The 24,338-nt window shown below is 39.3% G+C and overlaps 1 protein-coding gene across 1 annotated transcript in view; it reads left to right on the top strand.

Moving 5' to 3' along the window:
• The window catches only part of trappc8 (trafficking protein particle complex 8), a 41,293-nt gene that overhangs the window by 7,128 nt on the left and 9,827 nt on the right, over positions 1–24,338 (top strand). The window contains exons 3-20 of the mRNA XM_026346424.1: positions 984–1,073; positions 4,354–4,528; positions 5,293–5,446; positions 5,782–5,878; positions 6,488–6,750; positions 6,942–7,057; positions 7,653–7,803; positions 9,246–9,346; positions 10,233–10,338; positions 11,423–11,554; positions 11,688–11,912; positions 13,625–13,730; positions 14,400–14,594; positions 15,282–15,448; positions 15,553–15,627; positions 15,858–15,963; positions 22,318–22,475; positions 23,871–24,304. Coding sequence (XP_026202209.1) covers positions 984–1,073; positions 4,354–4,528; positions 5,293–5,446; positions 5,782–5,878; positions 6,488–6,750; positions 6,942–7,057; positions 7,653–7,803; positions 9,246–9,346; positions 10,233–10,338; positions 11,423–11,554; positions 11,688–11,912; positions 13,625–13,730; positions 14,400–14,594; positions 15,282–15,448; positions 15,553–15,627; positions 15,858–15,963; positions 22,318–22,475; positions 23,871–24,304 — 2,851 coding nt within the window. The remainder of the gene's footprint in view (positions 1–983; positions 1,074–4,353; positions 4,529–5,292; positions 5,447–5,781; positions 5,879–6,487; positions 6,751–6,941; positions 7,058–7,652; positions 7,804–9,245; positions 9,347–10,232; positions 10,339–11,422; positions 11,555–11,687; positions 11,913–13,624; positions 13,731–14,399; positions 14,595–15,281; positions 15,449–15,552; positions 15,628–15,857; positions 15,964–22,317; positions 22,476–23,870; positions 24,305–24,338) is intronic.

The raw sequence follows: 24,338 nt of genomic DNA, 5'->3' as shown, positions 1-24,338 counted from the left end.
TCTGACTGGAATTAGCAAGAGACATCATATTTCTCCAATGTTAGCTTCTCTCCATTGGCTCCCTGTAAAATCCAGAATTTCATTTAAAATTCTTCTTCTCACATATAGAGCACTCAATAATCAAGCTTCATCTCATCTTAAAGACCTCATAGTTCCATATTTTCCCAGCAGAACTTTCTGAGTGCAGGTTTAGTTCCTAGAGTTTCCAAATAAAAAATAGAAGACAGAGTCTTTAGCCATCAAGCACCTCTCCTGTGGAACTAGCTCCCAGTTTAGGTTCGGGAGGCAGGCACCCTCTCTACATTTAAAACTTATCTTTTTTCTAAAGCTTATAGTTTATAGAGAGCTTAGAGATGGACAGGTGACTCTGACCATCTCTTCATTATGCTGCTATAGGTTAGTCTGCTGGGGGACCTCTACTGATACACTGAGCTTTTTCCCTCTATTTTTTTCTCCTCTATCCATTCAAATGCCACCATTGCATGCCATTAACTTTGTGTCTTGTCTCTCCCGTAGTTGTGTTTCCTCCACTCTGTGTCCCTCTCTCTGTACTTTTCTGCAGGTAACCTTGGCCTGGAGCTATTCATCTTCAGACTCCAATTGACCTGTCCAATGTTTTTGCTGGTTGTTGTTGTTGTTTTTCTTGCCTGCTGTGCCTTACCACTCACCCCAACCGGTCGAGGCAGATGGCCGCCCACCGTGAGCCTTCTGCTCATGGTGTTTTGCTGGAGGTTTCTGCTGGAGGTTTCTTTCTATAAAGGGAGTTTTTTCCTCTCCACTGTTGCCCAAAGCTTGCTCAAATGGGATTGTTGGGTTTTCTATGTATTTTTTTTAATATAATTATACTATAAATAAAATTTAATTGAATTTAATCACTATCCTTGATGAAAGTGACATTTTGCTTTTGTTGTTAGTTATACGATGTATATATTTCAATTAAATTATTGATGAAACCTTGCCTCTTTTTGTCTTTTTGTTTCTAGCAACCACACCTTGGTTTGAAGCCTACAGGGAGAATTTCCTGCAGTCAATGCCTGCCTCCGACCACGAGTTCCTCAATCACTACCTTGCCTGTATCCTTTAAACAGAGCACAAATCTCATGAACTAGCTCTAGTCACATAATTTCTTCTCTAAATTCCAGTTGGGTTATGCATTGTCCTGGTTCTGCTTTGCTATCATTTTCTGTGTATTATATTAACCGTCAGGCAAGACTTACTGGTAGTTGATCATTGCCAGCCTACTGTAACTTTGGTTATTACTGACTGAATGTCATGATTCTATCAGAAAATTATTTGTTATATGTTTAACATACTTAAGTTTCTTAACACTGATAACTATTGTGCATTCTGTCCTGTTTTTGGCTTACTTGCTAATTCAAAATTTTAGTATTTGGTTTTAGGACTAGGATGTAATTGGTAACGGGTGAAGGTATCAAGATTTTGATGACAAAAGTAGCATACACAAAAGGCATAGTCTCAGACAGATGGCATGGGTGATTTGCATTTGAGATGAAGATCCTATTGATGAGGTCTAAATAAGGTTTTTAGAGTGATATAAGCTGCCACCAACATCTCTTCCCAGGAAGGCAGTTCATATTGGAGCAGGACAATATGAGGCCTAATAATGCATGTGCTACAACTGTGTGGCTGTAGATAAAGAGTGATGTGCTTTAGTGACCTGCTTACAGTCCACATCCGTTCCCTGTGGAAATTGTATGGTCCATCATGAAGAGGAGAATTGGGCAAAGATGATCACATACTGTTGTGCAGTAAAATCTTGTGTCCAAGATGAAGGGCAAAATATTATACTTGTGAAAGTAGTATAGGCAAAATAAAATCATTTTAAAAACAAACTAATGAAACAGGTGTGGACAAAAATTATAGTATTCTTAACTTAACATTTTGTTGCACAACCTTTTGAAGCAATCAGTGCAATCAGACAATTTTTTATAACAATTAGACTTCTGCACCTGTCAACAGGTTTTTTTTTTTTCAGTTGTCCCAGGTTTGAAGGGTCAGTTCTCCAAACTGCATGTTTTAGCTCTTTCCACAGATGTTCCTTGTGATTTAGATCAGGACTCATAGAAGGCCACTTCAGAATAGTCCAATGATTTGTTCTTAGCCATTCTTGGGTGTTTTTAGCTGTGTTTTGGGTCATTTTACTGTTGGAGAACTGTGACAAAGACTGTGACATTTGGCAGCATGTTTTGCTCCAGAATGTCTTGAAAGTCTTGAGATTTCATTGCAACCTGCACTGATTTAACATACCCTGGAGCAGGAGGAGAAAAGCAGCCCAAGAACATAACCAAGCCTCCTACGCTGTACCTCCTCCTGTTTCGCAGTAGGTACAGTGTACTTCTCTTTGTATGCTTCATTTTTGCGTGTGAACTTAGAGCTGATGTGATTTTGCAAAAAAGTTCCAGTTTTGTCTCAGAACCTTTGTGGTTTGTGAATATGCGTATTCTGTTTTTTTTACGATTTGCTTTCATCAGTGGAGTCCTCCACGGTCGTCTTCTATTAAGTCCACTTTAGCTTAAACACTGACTGATGGTGGGATCTGACTCTAATGTACCTTGACCTTGGATTTTACCTCTAATTTCTATGGAAGTTGTTCTGGGTTCTTTAGTTACCATTTGTATTTTCAGTCTCTTCAGTTTGTCATCAATTATCCAGTTGTGGCCATGTCCTGGGAGGTTGACTACAGTCCCATGGACCTTAAACTTCTGAATAATATCTGCAACTGTAGTCACAGGAACATCAAACTAATGGGAGATGGTCCTTAGACTTGGTCCTTTGGTCAGTTTCAAGTAATTGAAACTGACAAACCTTTCTTTAGCAGAAAATACCGACAATTTTGTCCATGTCTGTTAAAGGGCATCGTGTTTATTTTTGAAAGTCCTGGTTTTCTTGAAATTAGGTTTGTATTTGTAATTAAAATTACATTTGCAATATTTATCTGAAAGATTGTTATTTCCATATTAACATTCTTAACAAACATTTGTTTTGCAGTACACAAAGAGCTGTTACTGCCAAAAATTCTGCTATGGTATTGTAAGGGTAATGGCCTTTATTTAGGCCATAAAAATTTTGGTAGAGTGGTTTCCCCTTGACACTAGTTTTAACAGTTAATGACAACAATAAATTATCTTTCTCTGCATATTTTGAAGTGTCCCTGGGAGGGTTGGGTAGGGTGCAAGGAAGGGCACCTTACATATAAATTGTGCCAAAGTAATGTGTGGACCATGTTTCGCACAATCAACACCAAACTGGAGAGAGATAGGTATATATCCCAAGAAGTTTCCCAAGGTGGTTAAAGTATCAAATTAAATTTAATTATATTATATACAGTGCATTGGGAAAGTATTCAGACACCCTTCAGTTTTCTTAATTTTTAAATGGACCAATTGGAAAAACATTTAGGTGTTTCTGATTCCCTTTGATCATTACTGAGATTTTTTTACACATTGTCTGGAGTCCAGCTGTGGTAAACTCCATTGGCACACACCATCAGTGCAGCACTCCACCAATCTGGGCTTTATGGCAGAGTAGCTAAACTAAAGCCTCTCCTCAGTGCAAAACACAAGCCTGCTTGAAGCATCTGAAGGACTCTCGGAATGTGAGGAACAGGATTCTCTGCTCTCATGGCTTCTTACTAGCCACTCAATTTAATTCAATTTCAATTCATTTTTATCTGTATAGTGCGAAATCACAACAGATGACATCTCAAGGCACTTTACAGTGTCAGGTTTAAGACCTTACAGAGTAATGCTAAGTCAGCTAGGGTAAGAATGTGATTAGACATAGTGTCTCTAAGATTTTAGGACCAAACAAAATAACCTCTGTCTTGTCTGAATTTAGGGGAAGGAAATTGAGGGGCATCCAAGTGGGCATCATCTGCATAGCAATGGAAATTTATAGTGTTTACTAATTACTGGAATCTATCTAATAGATACGAGTTAAACCACTTTAGTGCTGTTCCTTTAACCCCAATGACATGTTCCATTCTGTATAATAAAATGTTGTGATCTATGGTATCGAATGCAGCACTAAGATCTAACAAGGTGAATATAGAGAGAGGTCCACTGTCCAATGCTAATAGAAGATCATTAATGACCTCTACCAGTGCTGTTTCTGTACGGTGATGTACTCTCAACTTTCTTCCATTTTGAAAATTGTGGAGGCCATTGTGTTCTTGGAAACCTACAGAATGTATCATCCCTCTGTGAGGCTATAGAGAGGTGTGTGCCTTTCCAAATTTTTTACTTTCCAAAAATGTTGTGAGTTTGTTTTATTTGTCTCTCTGATGAATCTCCATGGTTTAAAGTTGTATCCTTGACCAGCTGATCATGACAGGCCTACTGGTGGTGTCATCCACTGAGGCAGTGCCTGTTGAGCAATTTCTCAAGCTTTCTCAGGAGCAGCACAGAATTCAGCACAGTGGAGAATACAGCAGCCCCAAGTGGTTTATCCCCAACACACTCAAGTACTACGTGTTATTGCATGACATAAACGAGGGAGAAGAACAGAGGTACTGGATAAAAACTTACTGTGTACAGTGGGGCTCTTAATTCTGAAACATTTAAAAAATTATTATTTTCATGTAAAACTGGAAAAAATGTAAAAATGTAAGCAAATTTGTGACGTTAACTGTATGAACATATATGAGTTTATCACTTTTATTAAAATATGTTTGGATAACAGGCAGGTAAATTTGATCTTCTCAGGTAGTGGTCTCATAGGTTGATGAGCAGTCTAAAAACACATTTTATTCCTTTCTGAAAAATGGTTTAAAGACTTAATCCTCTACAACTCAGTAAAATTATTGCAACCCCCACCCCCCCTCCACTGATGATGATGATAAACCAATAAAAATTTATTTTATTAAAAAAAACATATACCAACTTGTAACCTTTTGTACAACGACGTTAACATAGTAAAGATGTTAACTGCAGGTTCACAAAGTAAATCTAAAAATGTTCATAAATTTTTTTTTTACTGAGAACAGTTTTTGTGTCACACTTTATCTCACTGTTGACAGGTTTACATGAAAATGTGATGTTTTTTTTTAGTGTGGTCTCCGATTTCGTACCCCCCTGCACACATATACATTTCTGCCAATCTTCCAATTTATGTTGAAATAATTTTCTTCTTTTTCTACTTCTTTATTTAAATGGTATCAGATGTTGTAAAAGTAAAAATGTTTAGAATGCAAAAAAACTGCTACTTTATTGATTTGCTTTTATCACTAGTAAAATATTGCATGTTTGACCAGTGTTCCTCCTTTCTCTTCAGGGCAGATACATTGTATGAGGATATGAAACAGAGATATGGTCCTCAGGGTTGCTATCTGTTGAAAATTAACTCTCGTACTTTCTCAAGTGAAGATGATGAACAGATTCCAGACCCATGGAGTCAATACCTGCACAGAAATTTTCTGCATAATGAGGTAAACACTGTAGCTTTACCCACATGAACTGAACGTAGTGTCAACGGTCAGCTTCAGCTTTGGAAAAATCTACATCCCCTTGACTTACGCCCTATTAAAGACAAAGCTTGGCCAGTGGTGAACCTGCAAATCTCCTTTAAGCTGGATGTCATTTCATTCCGTTTCCAGGCCTAAAATCTGCATGTGTAATTACATGAATCATATATTTATTTATTTATTTTTAGCAATGCACAAATTTAGAAATTTCAAGTTCCTGGAAAGCATGAATCAGGTGGAGGATCAGTCCATTTTGTGTACCAAAATGCGTCTTGTTAACATTGTATACCTTGTTGCAGAATATGCTCAATGATGTAGCTCCAACTACAATCAGTGATGCTGTTGAGAACAACTTCAGTGCAACTGAAGAAGACTGCCAGCACTCAGCAGAGAAAGGTCAGGCAATTTAACAACTCTGAAAACATTAAGACAATCACAGATAAATTAACCCACCTTTCTGTATGTTTCTGCCTGTTTTCACTGGAACAATACAAACACATTTTACATGTTTGCCTGCACCTAGGAGACTGTTGCCAACTTTGGTTGATCGTGGACCGTGCAGAAATTGACTACAGTTTAAATGTGTTCCTGGCTGTGTGTTTCTGTGATATTGTTAACATTAATTCCTCAGTGTGTTACTGGCAGTTTTGAAATCTAAACTTTTTTAAACAGTGTTTCACCAATTTTCTCCTCATGTTGTCCTCATGTTCCTCTAGCTGTCCGTCCAGTATGTATGCAAAATGTTGGCTTTGTAATGAAACAAAAAAAATGTGAGTCAACCTTTGTAATTACAGTTTATCAGCACAGGAAGTAATCTTGCTATTGGGTGGGAGGTGGGCATAGGGTTACTATATGCACATACTCACTGTATGATTATAAAGTGCCTCACCACCAAAATCTGTGAGCCACGCTTTTTAAAATAAGTCTGAGGGAAAGGAGAAAACAATGCTGACCAAATGTCACATGTTTGTGATTAAGTTTATTGTTTAAAATGTTTTCTATCAGGCATAGTGTCAAACAGCATTGAAAGCCATCCACTCCAGCTGGACACAGTAAGCAGCTCGGGGAACCTGCAAACTGTAAGTGCTGTTAACACCAACCTAAAGAAAGAAGCAAGAGATCCAGAGAGTTTGGCAGGAGCTTCAGTGAGCCATGGGACATGTCTCACCCTGAATGACCATGATCGTATCAGACAGTTCATCCAGGAGTTTACCTTCAGGGGCCTGTTGCCACACATAGAGAAGAACATCAGACAGCTCAATGACCAGGTGCCACGTCAAATCTTAATCCCCAACACACTGAAACATTGGGATAAATGAGCATTGGTAATCACTAGAGCTACTTCAAAAGTGTATTGAATTCCAATAGTACTTCATCCTTAACACCTCAACTTTTAGTAACTGATAACTCACAACATCCTCTCAGCACTGAGGCACATGACATACTTTTCTGTCCACAGCTGATCTCCAGGAAGGGTCTAAGTCGATCACTGTTCACTGCAACTAAAAAGTGGTTTGGTGGAGGGAAAGTTCCTGAGAAGAGCATCAGTGAACCAAAGAGCTCATGTGGCCTTCAGTAAGTTCTTCAGCAGCACACTGTAGGATGTGTGATACGGTCCAAAAATGTATTTTCTGGCATTTTGTCAAAAACAATAAGTCGACAATATTTGTAAAATGTGAAACCTTCTGCAACTAACTTTGACAACATGAATTATACAACTTAGGAAATTTATAGTTATTGAATTCTAATATTTTTGCTCTGCCAGGGTGTATCTTGGCCTAAAGTATAGAAAAGTTGTTTGAAACCTCTCTCAAACTGCTTGAATTTAGCACTACCTTTTGTGATGTAATTAATGACAGCATTTGTTATGTTGTACCATCTGCTGTTTTTATTGTCATAAGGCACTTTTTTTGCAGAAGGATTTATGGGACGTTTGCTGAGTGTGTCTTTGCACTGGTGTCTGGCTGGTTTAGGCCTGACATGGGCAACTGAGTAGTCTGTCCTACTAAACAACATGACACAACTCAACTCGCACATCCTTAAAATTACGCATTAGATTAGACTAATAAATAACACACCATTAGCTGCTGGGCATGTACTGTATATATTGGCACTATGCTACACTATAAATGTACATTACTAGTTTGATGATTATTTTCTGTGATGTCAGATATCCCCCAGAAGCCCCTGAGTTGCAGATCAGGAAGATGGCTGATCTGTGCTTCCTGGTTCAGCACTACGAGCTGGCCTACAGTTGTTACCACACTGCCAAAAAAGACTTCCTGTCAGACCAGGCCATGTTGTATGCTGCAGGGTCACTGGTGAGAACACACACACTCATATATACCTATCCATTTGTCCTTATGAGCACCATGTGTTGGTAACTTTACTTTCTCAACCCACATCTTAAATTTACATTAAAACGGTCATGCTGCTTTTGTATTTTCAGTTGTTATTTTAATATTGTGGTGATGGGTTCTTATTTAAGAAGTTGTTAACAACATGATTAAATTATTATTATTATTAGCTTTGGTTGAGGGGGGTCTTTAAAGAGACAGCAGCTAGATTAAACAGTTTCAGGCAAATGAAAAGAGTTGTAAGTTGTCTAAAACTTTTTTCAGTACTCAACTCACGATGCAACATGATTTGACTTTTTCAAAGAAAGTTAGTCAGTTTAAGGAAAGTATAAGAAAGGGTTAGGCAGGACTTTCTAACAGGAGTTTTTTTGACAATAATGCAGTGTTTTGCTGTGCTGTGCTTGTAATCTTGCACTTGAGACTGTGGTTCTATTTGCGACAGAGCTAAGTCACACTGGTGTGTTCCACAATGGAATGTCAACTGCATGTGTGACTTAATGTAATTGTTCAGTACTTTAATTGTGTGGCTAGTAACAGAGATCACAGTATGAGCTGTCTCACCAAGCTTTCAGCTCTACTTGTTTTGCTAGAATGCACCGAAGAATTTTACTGTGCCCCTTCCAGGTTTAACTACACTGCCCGTCCAAAAAAACATGTGGATTTAATTAACCAGCCAGCCTTATCCAATGTAAGAGCCTCACACTGGATAATTACTGAATTGATGATTATTTTTCAGCTGGCAACACGTTATTTAACCCTTACTTATGGAGAAAGTAGCTTCTCATTTTTTAAATAACCATGTCGGAAGACGCTGTGGTCATGGAAAAGATGTTAATCTGTTTCAGAAGGGTCAAATTATTGACAGGCATCAAGCAAATAAAACATCTAAGGTGATTGCTGAAACTACTAAATAAAATGAATGCAATTCTGGACAAGAGTAAATGTGACATTGCAGAAACTTATTGAAACAATACCACGGCAAATGTGTGGCACAATCAAAGGTAAACAAACTGACAAAAGCTAACCAAATATTAGAGTGTCTGACTTGTTTTTTCTTTTGGTGGGCAGTGTATGCTCATTGTAAGGAGCCGACAGTAGGAGTATAAAAATCAAAATCTCTAGAAGAAAAAAAAAAAAAAAAAAACTAAATCTCAGCTCACATTTACTAATTCACAATACACAAAATAAACCAATACACTTATTATTAGTAACAATAAAGTACACTGTTATTTGTAAAAGAGTAGATTGTTTCTAATATATTACAAAAGTCCACAAAGTCGATTAGAGACGAACATTTAAGATTCCAGGCCTAGCAACATTAAATCTAATATTCCAACTAGTAAAAAAATCTAAAAAAAACACCAAATTAAACTGACCAATGGTGTGTTTCATTAATTCTTCTCTAGGAAATGGCTGCAGTGTCAGCCTTTCTGCAAGCTGGAGCTCCCAGACCGTATCCAGCACACTACATGGACACAGCAATGCAGACTTATAAGGATGTCTGCAAGTATGACCTAATGAAATAATATTTTTGTACCTAATAGGAAGTTTCAGCTGTTTGAGTGTGAATGTATTTTTATGGTGTTTGAGTGTGAATGTATTGTGTCCCAGAATCCCATTTTTAATACTTGTCTTCCTTTTGATAAGAAAATTTAGGCAAAGGATGTTTAATAGTATCTAGAGTTGTGTTTAGTTCCGTTTCAAGACTTTTTCTTTTTCAATTTAGTTAATTTAAATTTTATTACTAAAGCACCAAGCCAAAACAAAAGTAATTTCAAGGCACTTTACAATGTTTAACGTTTAAGACCTTACAAGATATAACTGTACACAGAATTATAGAGAAAACCCAACAATCCCACTTGAACAGCACTAGATGACAAGAAAAACTCCTTTTACTGGAAGAAAGCTCCAGGAGAACCAGGCTCAAGTGGTTTCAAACATTCAAGCACATCTGCAATTATTACCACATCTAATCTGCTAATTAACCACTGAACTAGTGAAGAAACTAAATAAAAACTCTTTCAAGACTGTAAGTCATTATGTGCAAGACCACAGTCTAATATTTCTGGCTCATTTACATTAGTCAGAAGTCAGTGTGATTTAAAAAAAAAAAAAAAAAAAAAAGTGCATTCTAATCAAGCATATAATATATAACTCTTCACCACAAGGTTGCATGATGGTACACACGATTGTTTATGGCAAATGTATCGAAAATGTATCTATTGTAATATTTTATTTTTTTTATAAAATGACACAAAACAAAATACTTCTTCTAATTCTAACATCCATTATGTTACAATATTTGTAGTTCGCTAATTCATCAGTAATGAGTTTAGGGTAACTGTTTATATTATGTGTATTTCACCTAACAGCATATCTTCTGCCCTGCACAGGAACATGGTGTTGGCTGAGCGCTGTGCTTTACTTAGTGCTGAGATACTTAAGAGTCAGGGAAAATACTCAGATGCTGCAACTCTCCTCATTAAGATGACCAGTGAGGTGAGGAAACACACATGGACTTTAGTTCTTTCTCCAAAAGATACAGTAGTGTGCAAGGCCACCATAAAATTTGTTTCTTAAGCAATGCTATGATGGCTATGTACAGTGCATTCAGAAAGTATTTAGACCCCATTTCTTTTTTTAATTTTTTTATCTTGCAGCCTGATACTACAGTTGTTGAATTTTTTTTCTTCTAATAAATCTACATTTAGTGCATACTGTAACATTTGAGGTCAAATACACTGCCTGCAGAGCTCAGAGATGAGATTATTGCAAGGCAATCTAGGGGATGCTGCAAAAGAAATTCTGCACTGAAGGTTCCCAAGATCACAGTGGCCTCCATAATTCTCAAATTGAAGAAGTTCGACACAACCAGGACTCCAAGAACTGGTTACCCGGCCTGGTCTGGTCTGAGAAGTGCCCGGTTACTCTGAGTCCTGCAGGTTAAAAAGTCTAAGATCCAGCCAACAACATTTACATCTAAATCAAACTGTTCACCACCAATCAGGTGGGGCTGGATGTGTTGTTTGCAAATTTCTGTTGTTTGCAGAAATCAGAGATTTCCATTCCTCTCCAGGTGTTAATAGATCTAGTTAAGGAGTATTATGGTGGCACCCTGCACTCCCCTATTGCTTTCTATAGGAAAACTTCAAGGGGTCCAAAAGGCTTAATTTGACCTGTGTGGCTTAATCTGACCTTTCTAAATAATTTAATTTATTTAATCAAAAGATTTCATAACCAGTAAGATTAATGCTACAGGCTCACTCATTCTAAGCTTAGCAATAGTCAATTGTTTCCACAGAGTTGGCACCCTTTGCTGGCAAATTGAAAATGTATGTGAAAATGTGACCAAGCTTCTCAGCACAATTCCTCTAGGAGTTCTAGGAGGCTATTGATGGCATCAGGACAAGGACTAATTCTAGCTTTGTAATGCTTGAAAGTCTGCAAGACCTGTTGTTCCTCATAGGCAGGACTTGTTTGACAAGAAGTGCCCAGATTATTCTTCAAAGCAGCTGATTCCTTGCTCTTATCTCTGAGAAATGTGTATATTATAAAGTTATTGGAACCTTTTTTTTGGGTGCAGGACTCTGACCTGCGCAGTGCTCTGCTCTTGGAACAGGCTGCCCACTGCTTTATTAATATGCGTAATCCCATGGTGCGCAAGTTTGCTTTCCATATGATCCTGGCTGGTCATCGTTTTAGCAAAGCAGGACAGGTAATCTTTTTTTAAACTTTTTGTTAATTTTGGTTCTTAAATAGCACAAACATGCAGACAAGAATTGTTAAGGTTAAACTGCAGTTTTATTCATTTCAAACCTGATTTCTTGTGTTAATTATCTTTCTTGTAGAGGAGGCACGCATTGCGCTCTTACTGCCAAGCCATGCAGGTGTACAAGGACAGGGGATGGTCTTTGGCAGAGGACCATATCAACTTCACAATTGGTCGTCAGTCCTTCACACTTCACAAACCAAAGGATGCTGTAACAGCTTTCAGACAGATCCTGACCAATGGCAGTAGACAGACAGCCACACAACAGGGCGCCTTCCTCAGAGAATATCTATATGTTTACAAGGTAAATAAAATTTGTAATCTATATGACTTTACAGGATACAGACAACCTTGAGTTAGTATGAGTAACCATAGTCCTGAGTGAATAACATTACCCAAGACTCAATGCTTCAGTATATTCTGCCACATTCATCCACCAACTCAAAAATAAGAAACAATTAAAGGAACACATCAGTCTTTCTTCAGCGCTGTCCAACTCTCCTAGAGTAGCTGCCTGTCTCCTGGAATCTCCTTCGTGCTCCTGAAAATGTGCTGGGAGACACGGCTAACCTGGCAATGGAACATATGTGACATCCTTTTTGTTTTTTGAGAAGTGTATGTGGACCAGATACACATTTTCACAGTGATGGAACCAAGTGATTTGTGGTCATGTATATGTATTGTGAAGGGTTGTCTGTCTGCCTGTCAAACCTGTGATAGAGTGGCAGCCTGTCCAGCTAGGAAATTTAACATGATAAGAGGTATAGATAATGAATGGATGGATGAACATATATTTTGGACAAATATGCAAAACCTGTACATGCCTTTTCAGAACCTATATGGTATGGTAACATTTATGGTATGAGTGCCTTTATTAATTATTTACACATTTTAATAACACAGATGTCATTCTGAAAGATTTAGATGGATAGGATTGTTTTGTAAGAATGATGTAAGACAAAATATAGAAATTAAAGAAACAATAGCTGTAAGTGCATTTACTGTATATAGACAGATTATCATAAGGAATCTTCTTCTTCTTCTTCTTTCGGCTTTTCCCATCAGGGGTCGCCACAGCGAATCATCCTTTTCCACCTAAATCTATCATGAACATCTTCTACCCTAACATTAGCCAACCTCATGTCCTCTGTTAAGACATCCATATATCTCCTCTTTGGTCGTCCTCTTGCCCTCCTGCCTGGCAGCTCCATCTCCAACATCCTTCTACCAATATACTCACTATCCCTCCTCTGAACATGTCCGAACCATCTCAATCTGGCCTCTCTGACTTTGTCGCTAACACAGGCAACGTGAGCCGTCCCTCTGATGTACTCGTTCCTTATTCTGTCTAACCTGGTCATTTACATTTACATTTACATGGTCACTCCTAAGGAGAACCTCAACATCTTCATCTCTCCTACCTCCATCTCAGCCTCTTGTCTCTGTCTCACTGCTACCGTCTCTAACCCATAGAGCAGAGCTGGTCTCACCACTGTCTTGTACACCTTTCCTTTGAGTCTTGCTGACACTCTTTTGTCACACAACACTCCTGACACTTTCCTCCACCCGCTCCAACCTGCCTGCACTCTCCTCTTCACCTCTTTTCCGCACTCTCCATCACACTGAACTGTTGACCCCAAGTACTTAAACTCCTGCACCTTCTTCACCTCAGCCCCCTGTAACCTAACATTTCTACCTTGATCCCTCTCGTTCAGACACATGTATTCTGTCTTACTACGACTGACCTTCATGCCTCTTCTTTCCAGAGCAAACCTCCACCTTTCCAGCTGTTCCTCCACCTGCTCTCTACTCTCACTGCAAATCACAATGTCATCCGCAAACATCATTGTCCAGGGTGATTCCTGTCTGACCTCATCTGTCAGCCTGTCAATCAACATAGCAAACAAGAAGGGACTCAAAGCTGATCCTTAGATTATCATAAGGAATAATTAAATTAAATAGACTTACATAGGTTCACAAACAAGTTCACAAATAAGTTTTCTTTGTGGTTTTCAGAGTGTGATGGAGGAAAATGAAGTCAGCCTACCCCATCTGCCTCTGCCCTGTATCAACAGCTCAGCCACAAGGGTCTATTTTGGACGGGAACGCCGTCTTGCAGAAGGTAATGCACTAATTGACAATTTGTGATCTCCAAGCCTAATGAAATCCAAAGAAATGTTTGATGATTACAAGAGTGCAAACTTTTGACCTTGAACCCATATTTCCAGTCGGTATGTGACTTAATCTGTGTTAATAGTCATTTTATAATGCATGAGCAAACCTTAAAGCTGACAAATTATTTTGTTTGCAACAGTGCAAGTGACTCAGCAACATTGTTAGTTTTGTCAGGTAAAGTCAGTGTGGTGCAAATCATGAATCCTATGACCTTTCTTTCATCAGTCTCTTCCTCAGTTCTTAACCCAATTTTAGTAGTTTCAGCAATCCCTTTGCTTGATGCATGCCAATAATTTTCCACGACCACAGCGTGTGTCTTTTGACATGGTTGTTTAAGAAATGAGAAGCTAATCACTGCATCAGTTGGGGTTAAACAACTGATGCCAGCTGAAAAATAATCCATGCAGTTATTATTCAATGGGAGGTTCTTACCTATTTGCTTAGTTAAATTCAGGTGCCGACTTTTTATTGGAAAGGGTACAAGTCTGATCTGAACAGTAACAATAGAATTTATATTTTGGAACAAACATGGGGCTCAGAGGAATGACTGTGTGACAGGAAAGAGTATACAACTATAACAACTGAATTTCCTATTCTAATTAATTAATGTGTGTAGGGGAGAAGCAAGCAGCCACTCATGTGTCCCTGGACCAGGAGTATGACCAGGATTTGGCAGCCATGTGGTGCCAGCTAGAGGAGCAGCTTGTGGCCTCTGCCAACCGGGGGATTGTCCCAGTAAATTTCCTGCCCACCCAGTTCTGCCTTAACAGTAAAACAGACAACCTGCGCAACCCACTGGCTGTAGTGGAGGGTAAGAGGTCCTGGCAGACATGGAACTTGGTATCTAGACTAATACATATAGACAGTACAAAATCTGACAGCTGCTTGTCTTAGGAGTAGAATTACAGCACTTGTATGTATACTGTTAAACATATCACAATATAGAGTAACAAATTTTGCACTCAGAGAGAGATAACATAAGTACAGAAGTCCACCTTGGGTGTGTGTTGGTAGTGGTAGTAGAGGTCCTCACAGGTCCAAATTCTGCTCAGTCTAATTAGGTTAGGTCTCTTTTCACTCTTTTACGAAGAGTATAAGTAGGTCACAGCTAGTGACACATCAGCGTGTACGTGTTGCCGGTGTTTGCATCACACATGTGCTCACATCCTTGTCAGGTCAGAACCCTCTTTTTTTTTAAATAAATGTATTTATATTTGGGGTGGGTTAGATTTCTCATGTCTGTTTGGGGCAGGTCCAAAGTTTTGAGTCCACGAAGAATTCTAAGTGGTAGTAGAGATACAGACAGTTAATCTAAAGAGAGAGGTGGGATGACAATGAGGATGCAGTTTCGTCATCATGGATGTGGTAATTGGGTCTCCATGGTAAGGTAGGCCACGGTAGGCTACCCAGGGGCCCCTCTGCTGACACGTGAAGAATCATAATATGAACCGTTATATCATTAAATTGCACATGGCCCTCATTTAGTCTATCTCTGCAGAGCCTATCATAGTGGAGGTGATGTTCAGGAACCCTTTGAAGGTTTCTCTGGCTCTATCCAAACTCTCACTCCTCTGGAGGTTCACTCCTTATTCTCCATCAGAAGAGAAAACGACTGAAGAATTGGCTGGAGAGACCATCACCAATGAGGAGACCCTGGCACTACAGGTGGGCAACCTGATAAAATTTAATTTGAGAAATTGTGATTTTTAATTAATTGTAATATATTCACCTATAAAAGCCATAGTCTCTTATATTCATTCATCTTACAGATAAAACAAAAAGATGAGACTGTCACCACTGAGACCATCCTGGAATTTCACATGGGTCCAGAAGAGACCAAAGTGGTAAGGCGCTTGACTCTCTGAGTCATAAGAAGGCTCTGTTTATTTGTTCAGTGTGGGTGTTCCATATCATGGCAGTGGCATTAGCTATAAAAATGCATACATACCACTGAAATAACTGAAAATTTAAAAACCTCTAACAAATAATATTTGGCTTGAACCAAGCCATTGGCCCATGACATATCATGCTGAACTATTGTGCTGTTTATCATCCCTTTTAATGTTTATCTCAGGCTCGACTCCAGCTTTTGCCGCATAGAACTGGACAACTGAACATTGTAGGTGTAGTGTACTACCTTGCTGCAGCCTCCTCTGGAGAGATGTCTCCCGGCATTGAAGGTAATGCTCACAGATTTAATATTTTCTGTTATTATAGTTGGCTACTTAATATTTATTTTGCTGTTAGTAGTTATGTCTAATATATTTGGAGTAAGTTTTCTTCTGGTTGTGCGGAAGCTGGTGCAACTTGCTGTTGCTGCTCAACGGCAACTTCTAAGTAGTCTACGGCTTTATGTCCTAAATTAACTTTGTGCAATTGCACAATGTGAGACTGAAGCCAACGATCTATCCTCCAACTATGAACATTTCCGTAGTCCTACTATAATTTTGGCCTTATTTTGCGGAGAACAGGCAATTCTGGCCACACTCCTGTGTGAGTGGGCTAACATTGGCCTACCTGTTTGACACATTGCCCGGCTTTGTGACCCTTCCGGTCTTAGCAGTCCACAATGTGGGCCAGCAAGGGACATCTCATCCAGGATCTCTGTATTGATTGTAAGCTTGATTTTCTCTGTTTGACTAAAACATGGCAACACCCCAGCGATTTTCCCAACTAATTGACTCTACTCCTCCAGGTTTTATTTACATTTGTCAATCCTGTAGCTCTTGCTGAGGCGGTTTTAATGGAAAGTCCTGTCTGTGTCTGTACCAGCCTTCCATTCATGGGAATCTATTGTCTTTAAACTGTCTGGACACACTCCCACCATCATCACTACAGTTTAGCGTCCCCCTAAGCCGCACAATGACTTTTTAAAATGATTAACTTATAAAAATAAAATTGTTAGGGGGTTTCAATATATATATGAACAGTAAGAATCTTCCTCTCACTAGAGATTTTTTTTATCATGCCGTGAGAGTTTTGCATTCCACCAATACATTGATTTTACCACACACACACTAAAGGACATACTCAGGACTTAATCTGTTGTTCTGGTCTCACTCCCTCCAACTGCACAGTTGATGAACTTTACATAAGTGATCACTTCCTCCTTTCATTTAACATTTTCTGACACCCTGTTCTCTAGTATCGACGATATTCTTATTCCAGACTATTTATCCACCCCTGATAGCTCAATATAACAATGGTTTAACAAACATTTCTTAATTCTCTTGACCCAGTCAATGAAAGATAAAGGTCGACAACTTTAGCAACTCTACAGGAAAACTGGCCTTACCATTCACAAAGAAATACACAAAACTCACATATTACACTAGGACTCAATTGCTAAAACTAAATCTGACGACTATTCCTGCCTGATCTGCTCCACCAAAGGTAGTACCAAAACGGTATTTTCATTATTAAATAAACCTCTCCAACTGTCAGACTCCTTACCCCCCTCACTTGTACAACTGAGGCATGCAACTGTTTAGTGCAATTTTCTTTATGAAAAAAATCTAAATATTTATCAGCACCCATGTTCTAACTCGCTGCCTTTCTCCTTCTCTGAACCTCTCCTGTGTTGTCAGACATTCTCCAGCTTGGGTTTCAGAGATTTCAGACCTCATCCATAAATCCCCTCCCCATAGCCTCGGTCAAATCCTGCCTCTCCTCTTATGTTTCCTTTTACATCTGCCATCATACATGCCTCACTCACCACTGGAACTCTTTCCACACTGCAGCTGTCACCCCAATTGAAAAAATAGATACCAACAACCGTCCCATCCAAACCAAAAAAACTAAAAATAAAATAAAGGGAGCACATAATCATTCCAATGTAAGTCCAAGTCCATCACACTTCTGGGATATCAACCTGTGAATCCGTTTCATCTGCGGCTGTGCAAATGGAACAGTTGGAGATTAGAGGTAATTAGCAAGACAAACCCTATAAAGGAAGGGTTCTGTAGGTGGTGGCCACAGACCATTTCCCACTCCCCATCCTTTCTGGCAGATTTTTTGTCATTTTTGCATGTTGCTATTGGGCTGCAGTTACAGCGGTTTTGCAGTGGTTACAGCTCTCTTCCCGGTGATATCTTTTTATTTATTTTATTATCTTATTCATATTGTTTTAGTGTAGATAAATAACTGGTTTTGGAAATTAAGTTATACCCTCTCAGATCATGGTGTTTGAGAGAGTTTTTATCTCCGTTTTTATCTTTGGATTCATATTTTCACTCATTTGATAGGCCGGTGTCTGGCAGCTGCTCCATCACCATGGAGCCAGCCCCTTTGTTTACACTCGGCATCAGCTGATCTTACTGAGGATGCTTGGCGTAAAAGATCAAACTTTGTCTGTAAAGTGCCTTAAGATGACTTCTGTCGTGATTTGGCGCTATACAAATAAAATTGAATTGAAGTGAATTGAATTGTTGACTTTAAACATCCCAAAATAGATCAGAAGGGAGACAACGAGGGGATACAAGGGAGGCAGAAAACAGCAGGGAGGAATTAAAGAGCGGGAAGAGCGATGCACAGAGAGAAGGTGAGAAGATTTGAGCCGCATCTCCCCTCTCTGATTATGGGTAATGTGAGATCACTAGACAATATGATGGATGAACGGACAGCTCTGGTGAGCATGGAGAAAGTCTTTGTCAAGTGCAGTCTGATGTGTCTTACAGAGACATGGCTGCGTGACTAATCCAGACTATTTCCAGATTAATATAGACGGGTAATATAGAATGTTTCAGCACCGTGCACTGACCGGAGGCGAGAGGAGAACGGTAAGAGGAGAAGAGGGAGGCTTGCCGTTCTTATTAACAACAGGTTAATAAGAATGGCCAACAGGCCATCCTAATCGTGTAACTGTGAGAAAGTATGTCTGTAGCCCTAACATTGAACTGCTGGCTGTGGGACTTGGTCCATATTACTTGCCCAGAGTGTTTTCACATACCATTAATCGCTATTTTCCACCCAAGAGGAACTCTTGGGAAAAAGTTGTGTGTAGTTCCTATGAATAAGACAGTGTCCCATCCCAGTCTCCTCAATGATTACAGAGCAGTGGTTCTGACCTTACATATTATGAAGGCTTTTGAGAGACTGATCCTGGAGTCCCTCCGGGCTTTGTTCAAACCCTTACTTGACCCCCTCCAGTTAGCCTATCAACCCCAGGTGGATGATGCCATCATACATCTGCTCCATTGCACCTACACCCACCTGGACAAGCCCCGGGGCCTTAGTGAGGATCATGTTTTTTGATTTTTTTTAAAGTGCATTCAAAACTATCTGGCTGCGCTGCTAGGAGTGAAATTTAAAAAACACAGGTTGTCACACCCCTGATTTCATGAATCATACAGTGGCAAGAAAAATGTTGTGAACCTTTTGGAATTGTTTTCTGCATTAATTTGTCATAAAATGTGCTCTGATCTTCATCTAAGTCACAACAATAGAAAAACACAGTCTGCTTAAAATAATACTACACAAACATTATATGTTTTCATGTTTTTAGTGAACATAACATGTAAACATTGAACCTTTGGACTTAATAAGTGGTTGACCCTTCTTTGGTAGCAATAACCTCAACCAAACGTTTCCTGTAGTTGCAGATCCGACCTGCAAAACGATCTGGAGTCATTTTGGACCACTCCTCTTGACAAAACTGTTTCAGTGTAGCAATATTCTTGGGATGTCTGAGGTGAATGGCTCTCTTAAGGTCATGCCACAGCATTTCAATCGGGTTGAGGTCAGGACTCTGACTAGGCCACTCCAGAGGGCATATTTTGTTCTGTTGAAGCTATTCTTTTGTTAAATTACTTGTGTGCTTTGGGTCATTGTCCTGTTGCATCACCCATCTGTGGTTCAGTTGACGGACAGATGGTCTTATGTTTTCCTGCAAAATGACTTGATAAACTCTGGAATTAATTTTTCCATCAATGACAACAATCCGTCCAGGCCCTGAGGCAGCAAAGCAGCCCCAAACCATTATGCTCCCTCTGCCATGTTTTACAGTGGTGATGAGGTTTTGATGTTGGTGTGCTGTGCCTTTTTTTGTCCATACATAGTGTTTTTTCCAAACAACTCAATTTTGGTTTCATCTGTCCACAGAATATTTTGCCAGTAGTGCTGTGAAACATCCAGGTCCTCTTTTGCAAACTTCAAACGTGCTCCAATATTTTTATTGGACAGCAATGGCTTTCTCCGTGGTGTCCTCCCATGTACTCCATTCTTGTTTGATGGTTTCCTTATTATAGATGTGTCAACAAAAATGTTAGCATTTGCCAGAGATTTCTGTAAGTCTTTAGCTGACACTCTAGGATGCTTCTTTACCTCATTAAGCATTCTGCGCTGTGCTCTTGCAGTCATCTTTAAAGGATGACCACGCCTAGGGAGAGTGGCAACAGTGCTGAAACTTTCTCCATTTGTAGACAGTCTGTCTTACCGTGGACACATGAACATCAAGGCTTTTGGAGACACTTTTATAACCCTTTCCAGCTTCATGCAAGTCAACAATTCTTGATCATAGGTCTTCTGAGAGCTCTTTTCTGCGAGGCATGGTTCACATCAGGAAGTGCTTCTTGAAACCAGTAAACCCAGAACTGGTGTATGTTTCTAAAGGACAGGACAGCTTTCAGCAACACATCCAACATCATCACACTGATTGGACTCAAGGTTGGCTCATTCCTGGCTTCAATTAGCTCTTAGGCTAGGGGTTCACATGTGTTTCTCTCGTGGGTGACTCAAGGTCACTCGTTTGTGTCCGCCTACGCTCGGGGACCGCAGGCTCGCTCTTGTTTGTATATGTGCGTGCACAGCGAGTGGGTAGAACTTGAAGTCTTCATGTGTCCCTAAAACCTTTCTGCAGTGGCTGTAGTTGATCCACTTAGCTTGTTCGGCGACTTATTGAAGTAGCCTACAAGGTGGAGAAGAGCTATGAAAATACATTACAAATAGCGCGATGCAAATAAAAAACAATGACCCACAAATAGCGGTGCGACCCTAATTGGTCCGGGTTACCGGGGGCTGTTATTGTCGATGGACAGGTGTCGCTATGTGACTGCAGACTACAGTAGGCTGCATTGACTTCCTTAATTTTCATTTAACCCGCCGCAAACGCATCTCTTTGACTTATAATGTCCCGCTGGGCAGCAAGCTTTTTTTTTTTGAAGTGTTGTGAACGCAGCACTGGGAGAATGTCTGCGTGTGCTTCATAGAAACGAGGCCGCTAGCCAGGCTGAAAACTCTCCATGGCAACGCTGCTGTCACTCATCGAGAAATGTTTCTCTGATTGGATTAAGCCCGGCCGATGTCCTGCCCCCGAGACCCATGTACCCCACTGTGATTGGTTGGTTCGTTCAGCTTCGCACCAACACTGTAATACATATAAAACTCGCAGGCCGCACTAACATTAAACTTTCATATTAAGGCAGGGGGCCACAAATGATCGTCCCGCGGGCCAATTGCGGGCCGCGACCTTGAGACCCCTGATAGTCTAACCAATGTGTCAATTTAGCAAAATATGGGGGAAAAAAGGGTTTCGGGGGGCAAGGTTTTTCATTGGGACCCCACCATACACAGTCAGTTGACATTTTTGCAGATTTACTAAAAAAGAAAAACTGAAATATCAGTCTGTTTGAATTCTACAGACTGTATCTTGTACCATTGTGTGAAGAAAGTGGCAGTAGTTTTTGGAGTGCATTTATAATTCACCTGCCAGCCGAAAAAATATAATCAGTACATTGTTGATCCACTCAGCAGCACACATGATTACTTCTTCACTACATGATGCTTAAGTCTAAAGCCACAGGCCCATACAGTGTTACACATTGCAGGATTGCACCAGCATATCGGAAAACGTGGCTGTGTTGCTTCTGTAAAAGTCCTCCAAACAGGGTAGTCCGATTTAACCAGTTGACCTGTTCAGTAAGTTGAAATACTTTTCAACTTACTGAATTGCTTAAAAATTAGTTTTATAGGCAGTGGATAGAAAACAAAAAGTAGTTGGGATGATAAGATCATCTTTATGTGTGTTTGGATGTATACTTGTCACATTAATAAAACTAACTGACTACAATGAATTTTGGCTTGTGGGAATTAAATTATTCTTCTAATTTAATGACACATTCTGTCTATATTATATTTATTCAATTCAATTCAGTTTTATTTGTATAGCGCCAATTCACAACAGAAGTTATCTCAAGGCACTTACTACAGTGTAAGGTTTTAGACCTTATAGAAAATATTTATACAAAAAATTATAGAGAAAACCCAACAATCCCATTTGAACAAGCATTAGGCAACAGTGGAGAGTAAAAAACTCCCTTTAGAGGAAGAAACCTCCAGCAGAACCAGGCTCACAGTAGGCGGCCATCTGCCTCAACCGGTTGGGGTGAGTGGAAAAAGAAGAGAGAAAAGAACAGCAGGCAATAAGACAACAACATTATTATTACATTAAAGTGTATTGCATAAAAAAAGGATAAATTATTCAGGATGTTTCTTTAATGCCACACTAACTCAAAGTGTTAATTTCCTTACATCTACAGGCCAGCAGAAAATGGACACGATGATGGTATATGGAAGACAGGACCTGAAGATCCAGGGCCCACGACTCAACCAGACCAAAGAGGACAAGATGTCGGTTCAACATGGTCCTGATCGACGTCTAAATCCCATCATAACACCACCCATGCCCCTGATGGAGGTACCTGTAACTGTGGAGACAGTACTGCAATTGTAATAGATTCTCAAATATCTACTTAGGAAGACCAAAGATGTCCTTATTAGTTTTTATTGTCCCAACCCAATATAAGTAATTTTATGTTTAGTAAATTAAATGCATTTACTATTATTTAATTACTTTCCTACATAAAACAACAGACGAGCATACTTTGCCTAGTTTGCAATACTGTGACAATGACATAAGCTCACAGGCACACCACACCTAGGACCTCAGATTAGCTCAGCAATGGAATAATCTAATGAATCAATTAATTGCATATATTTCTGTACCCAACCCAGCTGAATGGGAGAAGGGAAAATATCCTTTTGATTTATTTTTTAACTTAAATTTACTTCAATGTTAGATTTTAAACCAGTTATCAATAATCTTTTATTGTTGAGGAAGTGGAAATGTGGTTGTTTTCTTTGTGAGCTACTGGGCAGTTGAATTTCCCTTTGGGGATGAATAAACATCCAACCATCCATCCATCCATCATACAGCAATCCTGATTTCATAAACATTTTTTATAATATACAAAAATTACATTATTAATTATTTTTTCTCCACCTTTGTTTGATATAGGTTTTCATTTGCTCAGCAGCTCAGAGTGTCCTTTGACATATTTTTCACTTTTATAATGTACCAAATGTTTTTAGTACATGACAGTTGTTTGCTTAAAGTAGTTTGGCATTGTTTTACTGATATAAACCTTACCGTGTTTGGATTGCACCTCTCAAACCTGTATATATTGTTCAACATTACTGGGGCCTAGACAGTTGTACTGTGTAGGCAGTACATCATAGTTCTGCTCTAATTCACTCCCATACCTTAAATGTAATGTAGAGAGACCTTCTAAAACTAGTTGCCTGTCTACCTTGTTAACCTTATTAGTTGTGAGATGTTCAATTTGGTGCTAGCTATTTATTTTGTTTTAGTCTTTCATTTTCTTTTTTGAGCGTTTCCAGTCTTTTGTTACCTCATTCCAGCTTTTTGAAATGTGATGCTGCTATCAAATTCAAAATATCCAGATGTCTTTCCAAAGACAAATTAAACACATTGATATGGGTCTTTATTTTCAAAAAAATCAAATTTAATGTAGGTTTTATCAGCTGCAAGGTTGCACTACTACGAGTTATGCTATACCAGTGCGTTCACCAAATTAAGACGTTTTACCTTTAATGTGATTTACTTATTTCTAGCATGTAACATTTTTGATAAATGTGTAGATAATTTTGAGAATTTGCGATGATATTCCATTTATTGTTTACAATCCTTTGATGTTGTCATGAATTCTTCTTGATATAAACAGAAGGTCATGCAGTTTTGCCTCTTAGTTAAGCTTTTTTGTCTGTGTGTTTTTTTGTGTGTGCTTGTCAGGTTTTCTTCCTGCAGTTTCCTACTGCTCTGCTGTGTGGTGAGATCAGGAAGGCCTATGTTGAATTCTGTAATGTCAGTGGTGTTGCTTTGAGCGGTCTACGAGTTTCATCTACACACCCTGATTTCTTCACCTTTGGTAGTCAGGCAACGACACCCCTTACGCCCCTCAGTCCAACTTCAGCTGAAAACTGCTCAGCCTATAAAACCTTGGCCACGCCCCTTCAGCCAGACTTCGTGGCAACTGAAATGTTAGTTTCAGCTGAAGATTTCAGCCAGCCATCAGGTGTAATGGAGATCCCATTAAATGGCAACATGCTACAACCAGGGGAATCCACTCAGCTGCCTCTCTGGCTCAGAGGACCAGACCAGGAGGGAGTCCATGAAATCAACTTCTTGTTCTACTACGAGAGCACAGAGAAAGGAAACAAAATCAGGTACAAATTAAATCAACTGAAAGATATGCATAAT

Source organism: Anabas testudineus, chromosome 4 (genome assembly GCF_900324465.2).
Source record: "Anabas testudineus chromosome 4, fAnaTes1.2, whole genome shotgun sequence".
Taxonomy (NCBI): Eukaryota; Metazoa; Chordata; class Actinopteri; order Anabantiformes; family Anabantidae; genus Anabas; species Anabas testudineus.
Note: the sequence above shows the minus strand (reverse complement) of the source record. Positions and strands in the feature narration are given on the sequence as shown.